We start from the raw sequence: 7,774 nt of genomic DNA, 5'->3' as shown, positions 1-7,774 counted from the left end.
AAAAAAAAAAAAATATGGAGGGCAATCAACCCCGAAGCTGTGCATTCTTTTCATAAGAAGCCGAGACCCTTTCCTCAATTCCTAGCTCAGCTCCTAGACTTCATGGATGCCCTGTTGTATTTATTTATCGGCCATCGTTTGTATGCTGCCTGCCTACCCAACTGATTGGATGGGTCTTGCAGTTCATAAGCCAGGTTATTTTTTATGACAAGGAAACAGAATTGGCGGTGCATCCTTCTCTTAACTTCCCAATCTCACCCTGGGATTTTCTCCTGATCTGGTCACCCTCCAGTCCTAAATAACTCTGATCCTGTTTAGCTTTCCAGAATCAGCTGGGTGGTGGTTATACACAAAGGTAACCATACAGGTGCTAACCTCTCTATCCCTCTGTTCCTCTCTTCCTTCTTCTAACCCCCTGCCGCCGTGCTTCGCTGTGCTATAAGTACTTGCCTCCCACGGTTATTGTGACGGATGAGCGGCTGAAGACCCTACGTGAGCACATGAAAACCCACAAGCTGTCAGCCTATATTGTGCCTAACACAGATGCACACCTGGTAAGTTAAAGAAGACAGGAACAGCTCCACCTGATCCAGGGATGGAGCAGTGAGGCAAGGAAATAGAGCCCTAATCATGGTTGAACTTCCGCCATGGGATGAACAACTTGTAGGCTCAGAGGTGAAGCCTTCAGAATTGATCTTCCTTACAGAGCAAACAGTTACTCAAGTGGTAAATATACAGAAACAGGAGAGGAAGCCCTGATTGTCCCAAAGATGCTTTTCCACGAAGCAAATGGACTTTCTTGTTTTTCTTTCTTCTCATTCAAGAAGCTTCCCACCATCCAGTCAGAGCTGAAGAAGCTTCTTGGATGAGAAGCAAAACATCTTCAAAAGAAAAACAAGAAAGTCCAGTTGCCTCATGTAAAAGCATCTTTGGGACAATTATGGCTGGATGACTGAGAATCTCCATAGACAGGAAGCCCTGATGTAACCCCAAATTCCAATTTCTGGCATAACTCAGCTTTTGCCCTTCTAGGAAGTCCACGTAGAGGGCTAGACCTGGCTACAAAAGATTGCTCATGTAGTCTACTAAGACAGTGTTGAGTTTGAAATGATAGAAAATACTTGTAGCTCGGGTTTTAGATTTCTCCAAGCTTACTTTAATATAATTTCTGAACCTTTCGTTACCAAACTAGGTCACACCATCAACAGGATGTTCTTGTCTTGTTCTCCTGAGCTCACAAATGTCTTGTGTGCCAGTGTGGTCCGTTGGTTGTGCGATTGGCTGTTTGTTTGGAAACAAACATATAGCTCCAAACAAACAGCCAATCCCACAACCAACGGACCACACTGGCACACAAGACATTTGTGAGCTAAGGAGAACAAGACAAGAACATCCTGTTGATGATGCGATCTAGTTTGGTAACGAAAGGTTCAGAAATTATTTTAAAACAAGCTTGGAGAACAGTGTTGGGTTTTCCGAAAAGCGAAGAATGCAGATAGGCCTGGGATGACGTTTGCGTAAAGCAGCCAGGGGCCGTCGCTTGTTTCTGAAAACCTTCCCATCTTCCAGAGTGAATATGTCGCAGAACGGGACAAGAGACTCAGTTGGATGACGGGCTTTTCAGGATCAGAAGGTGAGTCGTCTCCCAGACCTCCAGCAACCCTCAAACCCTAAATTTCTTAGTTGATCCTCAGGAATCAAAATAACAGCTATTCTGAATGCCCGCCAGTGATTAAATACAGGTAGTCCTTGACTTACAACAGTTCAATTAGTGACCGTTCAGAGTTACAACAGCACTGAAAAAAAGTGACTTATGACTGTTTTTCACGCTTACGACCCTTGTAGCATCCCCGTGGTCACGTGATCAAAATTCGGATGCTTGGCAACTGAATCATATTTACGACGGTTGCAGAGTCCTGGGGTCACGTGATCACTTTTTGAAACCTTCTGACAAGCAAAGTCCACGGGGAATGCCGGATTCACTTAACAACCGGGTTACTAACTTTAACAACGGCAAGGAATCATTTAACAACTGTGGCAAGGAAAAGTCATAAAACGAGGCAAAATTCACTTAACCGCCTCACCCAGCAACAGAAATTTTCCGCTCAATTGTGATCGTAAGGAACTATGAATTCAGAAAAAAATAAAGTGTGATCTGTACATCCCGCTCAAACATCCTTACCATTGTAACTTCCTTGAAAATAGTACAGTTGCACCCTAATTCCAGGGCAAGGCTGAGCAACATAGATCATATTTTTTTTTGCTGTGTTGGACACACAAAAGCCATTTTGCTGGGCTTGCAATGGCTCGTCTCCAATCCCAGGATAAATGCAACATCAAATTACTCCATCCCCTGGGTGAATTATGACTATGTCTAAGAAAGAAAAAGAACAAATGCCTTTATGCAAAATAATAATAATAATAATGAAAAGCTCTTTCTTACTGAATCTTGCCTCGGCAGAACTGCAGCGCAACAGCTATATTTAATGTGTTCAAGATGCTTAAGTGTGTTAGATGCATTCCCACTCTGTGCATTTTCTAAAAAAAAAAATCAACAAAAGGAGACATAAACCTCCCACGTGTAATTTCCCACATCTGTCATCCGATCGCTACATATGTACGTAAACTAAAAATGTCTCGGCAGCTTTCGCTAGTCTGACATTAGCAGGTTTCAGAAAAGGCGCACTGGAGATTTAAAACTCATTCATAGTATTAATTGGCAAAATATTCCCACCTTCTTTGGGAGCTGGATTTCAAGGAGTTTAGCACCTACTCTCAATTGAGGCCCCAAAATCTTAATTTATAATAAAGATTCGCATGCTATGAAGTTTACGCAGCGTGTCCCTTCGTCACCAACAGAAAACAACATCCTGGGAAACAGCCGTGAAAGCGAAATGTAAAAAAAGAAATGTTGTTTTTCAAATAGATTTTTGTCTTCAGAGCCTCTGATTTTAGAATTTAATCCTTAGGGACTGGCGTGATCACTCTGCAGAAAGCCGCTCTCTTCACGGACAGCCGCTATTGGATCCAGGCTGAACGTCAGATGGACTGCAACTGGGAGCTGCAAAAATCTGGTTTGTCTTTCTCTTAACTTTGTCTTAGACCTTCACGTCCTCTCTTTTCAGCTCCAGTGCTGCCCATTATCTCTCGGCCAGGAAAGCGATATCCTAAAGGAGTGTTTGTCGGCTTTAGGATTTGAAGTCCACCCGTGTCAAAGTTGCCAAGGTTGAGGAACACCATCCTAAAGCAATCTTCTCCAAACTTACTTCCTTCAAACACCATCCTAAAGGAATCTTCTCCAAACTTACTTCCTTCAAACACCATCCTAAAGGAATCTTCTCCAAACTTACTTCCTTCAAACACCATCCTAAAGGAATCTTCTCCAAACTTACTTCCTTACTACCTTCTCCAAACTTACTTCCTTCAAACACCATCCTAAAGGAATCTTCTCCAAACTTACTTCCTTCAAACACCATCCTAAAGGAATCTTCTCCAAACTTACTTCCTTCAAACACCATCCTAAAGGGATCTTCTCCAAACTTACTTCCTTCAAACACCATCCTAAAGGGATCTTCTCCAAACTTACTTCCTTACTACCTTCTCCAAACTTACTTCCTTCAAACACCATCCTAAAGGAATCTTCTCCAAACTTACTTCCTTCAAACACCATCCTAAAGGAATCTTCTCCAAACTTACTTCCTTCAAACACCATCCTAAAAGAATCTTCTCCAAACTTACTTCCTTCAAACACCATCCTAAAGGGATCTTCTCCAAACTTACTTCCTTACTACCTTCTCCAAACTTACTTCCTTCAAACACCATCCTAAAGGAATCTTCTCCAAACTTACTTCCTTCAACTTTCAGAATCTCCTAGCCAGAAGACAATGTGAGCTGGGTACCATTGATGTCGCTGAGACAACATAGCATAAGGGGGTTAGCATAAGTAAAGCAAGAAACAGATGCTTTGTTGTAAACTACATGATTGGCTCCAATACAGTATTGTGTCTTTGAAGGAATGAAGAGTCAAGGACCACTGCAGAAGCTGCAGAACAAGAATCCCCCAGTCTTCTTACTAGGGGATTCTGAGAGATGTGATTCCCAACACATCCAAAGAAAAGAAGTTTGGAGAAAATGGCTTTAGGACAGTGTTTAAAGCCCTCGGCAACTTTAAAAAGTCTGGACGTCAACTGGAACATGCTCCTTTTGAGATATCATGGGCCAAATGCTCTCATTGTAGAGTTGTCTTGAGCAAAAGGCCATCTCTTCTTTTTCTTTGCTGCTTTGCCATTTATTTGTTAGGCCCTCTGATCCAAACCAAGTTCAACTCCCAGAATAGAAGAAAACAACAGAGTAGGGGACAGCTCCTTCTCCTTCAGCAGTTGGAACCTCAGGAAAGAAGATGGACCCATTAGCCAGGAGAACAGGCAGCCTCTGTAGGAAGAGACTGCAAGAATCTTGGGAGGTGAAGCTGGTGGTGCTGATAACCCATTCTGGCTTTGAACTTGTCTAATCCATTCACCTTTTCAGGTCTGTCGCTAAGGGGCACCACAATAAATCAAGAAGGCTCTCATTTTATGCCTTTTTGCCCTAAGACTGTAGGAAATAGCTTCTAACTCTTGAATCAGACTGTTGGTTTCTCTAACTCAGTATTGCTTACGTGGATGGCAGTTTACCAGCTTTCCCTGGAAGGCCTAGAAATCAGACCTGGATCTTCTGACTGCTCAGCCAGAGGTCAATGGCTGTTCCATGGTCCTTCCCATGGGCTAGCTCTGGTGGACACTGAAATGGGAGTCAGCTCCTGCCGCGTTGGTCCGTGCTTGCAACCATCTAGTTCCAGGGGTAGGCAACCTTGGCTCTTTTATGACTCATGGACTTCAACTCCCAGAATTCCTGAGCCAGCCAAGGTTGCCTACCCCTGATCTAGTCCTTCTGCTAATCTACAGAAAGAGGGCACGGCTCACCAAATGTCCTTTCTTTTGCAGTGTGGATTAACTCCATTGGGCAATGGATACTCAAGGAAGTTCCCGCTGGAGAAACCATTGGATTGGATCCCTTCCTCTTTTCTGTTGGTATGAAGCATCTTTGGAGTTTCTTGGGCACATTGGGGCAGGCTCAAGGAGGAGAGGGCCGGTCCACCAAGGGAGATGAGGCTACCTCATTGCCCTGCTCTAGCAGCTTAAATAGTTGCCAGCTGCTATGATTTCCCTTATCTCCCAGTCTTCTGGCTGACGACAGCCATTCTGCTGTAATGTTTCACGATCTCTCCTTCCCGTTCTCTTTCTCTAGATACTTGGTTCAACTATCACCAGGTACTGGAAGGTACAAATAGGACCTTGGAGTTCCTAGAAGTTAACCTGGTGGACCTCGTGTGGGGCAGCGAGCGGCTTCCTCCACCCACCAACACAATCTATCGCCTCGCAGATGACTTCATGGGTATATTTGGGGCACAAACAAAGCGACGAGGGGAGACTGGTGTGGAGACTGGGCCATTTTGACTAGAGACGAAGGATGTTTGCAGTTCAATATTTGTCAGGCACGAAGTATCAGGACCATTCATTAAGTTGTGGTACAGAAGATTTATTCAAGCCTGCACTCAAGAGCCTAAATCAACTAAAGTTCAGTAATAAATTGGTGACAGATGAGGATCAACAAAATTCAAAAGAAGTTGGATTTCGGGTTGGGCTTGGATCATTTGTGGCAACATCAGGGCTCTAAACTGATGACACATTTAACTCCACCCACCCCCAGCTCTGTCTGCTCTTCTCCTGCAATATTTCTGAAACACCTTAATTTGAGAAAAGTGGTCTTAGGGCAATCCTCCTTACCTTAAATTGGCCGTCTATCAGTTCTGCTGTTTAATGGAAGCATCACTGCAGGCCATAAGAAAAAGGGGTTTTTTTGTTTTTGTTTTTTTCTCTTGGGCCAAACTGGATGTTCTTTTGTAGCGGAGGCCTGGAGATTGACATTTTCATCAGTCAGACCTTCCATTCTTATGACCTTTTCTTCCTTTAGGAAGTACCTGGCAAGAGAAGGTTGCCAGTGCTCGGAAGCAGATGGAGGAACACAGCAAGAAGCCCACAGCAATCTTGCTCTCTGGCCTTGAGGAGACGGCATGTAAGTCAGTTAATATCTATCATCTCTCTCTCGCCCTCTTCCTTTCTCTCTCTCTCTCTTTCTCTCTCTCTCTCTCTCCCTCTCTCTTCCTTTCTCTCTCTCTATCTCTCTCCTCTCTCTCTCCCTCTTCCTTTCTCTCTCTCCCTCCCTCTTTTTTTTCTCTCTCTCTCCTTCTCTTTCTCTCTCCTTCTCTTTATCTCTCTCTCCATTTCCCTTTTTCTCTCTCTTTTTCTCTCTCTCATTTTTCTTCCTTTCTCTCTCTCTCTTTCTCTCTCTCCCTCTCTTCCTTTCTCTTTCTCTCTCTCTCTTCTTCTCTCTCTCTCTCCCTCTTTCTCTTCCTTTACCTCTCTCTCTCCTTCTCTCTCCCTCTTCCTCTTCCTTTCTCTCTCTCTCTCCCTTTCTCTTCCTTTCTCTCTTTCTCTCTCTCTCTCCTTCTCTCTCTCTCTCCCTCTTTCCCTTTTTTTCTCTCTCCTTCTCTCTCTCTCTTCCTTTCTCTCTCTCTTTCTCTCTCTTTCTCTCTCTCTCCCTCTCTTCCTTTCTCTCTCTTTCTCTTTCTCTCTCTCTCTATTTAATATATATCTCTATCAATGTCTCTTTCTTTATATATTTTTATACATGTGTGTGCGCGCGTGTGTTCCTTCCTTCCTTTCCTTTCCTTTCCTTTCCTTTCCTTTCCTTCCTTCCTTCCTTTCTTCCTTCTCTATATCACAGTCTCCCGGATTCCCTTTTGAGACCTGCTGACAAGCAAAGTCAGTGGGGCAAGCCAGATTCACTTAACAACCGAGTTACTAACTGAACAACTGCAGCGATTCACTCAACAACTATAGCAATGAAGGTTGTAAAATGGGGCAAAACTCACTCAGCAACTGCTCTAGCTACCTCTTCTTCCCAGCCATGTCTCAAGCTCTTCTTCCTGGCTCCCCGGGTGTCCTTGGCTGCTTCCCTGTTCCTCTTCTGCTCTCCTCTCTTCCTCTAATTGCTTAAATGGCTCTCCTGGTTTTCCGAGGGAAATATTAGAGACAGTCTGTTTTGTTTTCCCTTAGGGCTCTTCAATCTTCGAGGAGATGACATTCCTTACACCCCCGTCTTCTATGCCTACACTCTTCTCACCAAGACAGATATCAGGTACTTGATCTCCCTGCAACGATTCAGACAAGAAGTCTGGTTCCCATCGTAAGTGAGAGCTCCCGCAAAAGGTGGCCAGGGTCCAACCAGGCAGTCAGCCACCCCCTTTCCATTCCTTTCCTTTCTCCTCCCATTCTGCTTTTCTTTTGATTTTTCCATCTCCGCCTCCACAAATCAGCACGCTCAGACATCATTGGGCTGTCTGTAGGAGAGAGAAGGGCCTTCTTCATCTTCTCCTTTGTTTTCTGAAGAGTTTTTTCGTCCCGTGACACCTTTCAGGTTCCCTTAAGTTCCCTGAGATCCTTCTTCTGAGCAGAGTCACAGGGACATACTGGAGTTGCTGAGGTCCTGGTAATCCTCTCCGAATTTCTGTAGTAAAATTGAGGGAATCACCATGGTCTTGGTGCATGTCTGAAAGCCTGGTCCCAAAGGTGCTTTTTCATTAGGAGGCCACTGGACTTCCTTGTTTTTCTTTGAAGACGTTTCGCTTCTCATCCAAGAAGCTTCTTCAGCTCTGACTGGATGGTGGGCAATG

General features: G+C 44.2%; 1 protein-coding gene across 1 annotated transcript in view; it reads left to right on the top strand.

Moving 5' to 3' along the window:
- Window positions 1–7,774, top strand: part of XPNPEP2 (X-prolyl aminopeptidase 2) — a 28,489-nt gene that overhangs the window by 2,949 nt on the left and 17,766 nt on the right. Inside the window, exons 3-9 of the mRNA XM_015820577.1 lie at window positions 444–554; window positions 1,570–1,633; window positions 2,970–3,074; window positions 4,983–5,069; window positions 5,287–5,433; window positions 6,013–6,114; window positions 7,158–7,239. Coding sequence (XP_015676063.1) covers window positions 444–554; window positions 1,570–1,633; window positions 2,970–3,074; window positions 4,983–5,069; window positions 5,287–5,433; window positions 6,013–6,114; window positions 7,158–7,239 — 698 coding nt within the window. The remainder of the gene's footprint in view (window positions 1–443; window positions 555–1,569; window positions 1,634–2,969; window positions 3,075–4,982; window positions 5,070–5,286; window positions 5,434–6,012; window positions 6,115–7,157; window positions 7,240–7,774) is intronic.

Source organism: Protobothrops mucrosquamatus, unplaced genomic scaffold (assembly GCF_001527695.2).
Source record: "Protobothrops mucrosquamatus isolate PMUCROS unplaced genomic scaffold, P.Mucros_1.0 scaffold1146, whole genome shotgun sequence".
Taxonomy (NCBI): domain Eukaryota; kingdom Metazoa; phylum Chordata; class Lepidosauria; order Squamata; family Viperidae; genus Protobothrops; species Protobothrops mucrosquamatus.
Note: the sequence above shows the minus strand (reverse complement) of the source record. Positions and strands in the feature narration are given on the sequence as shown.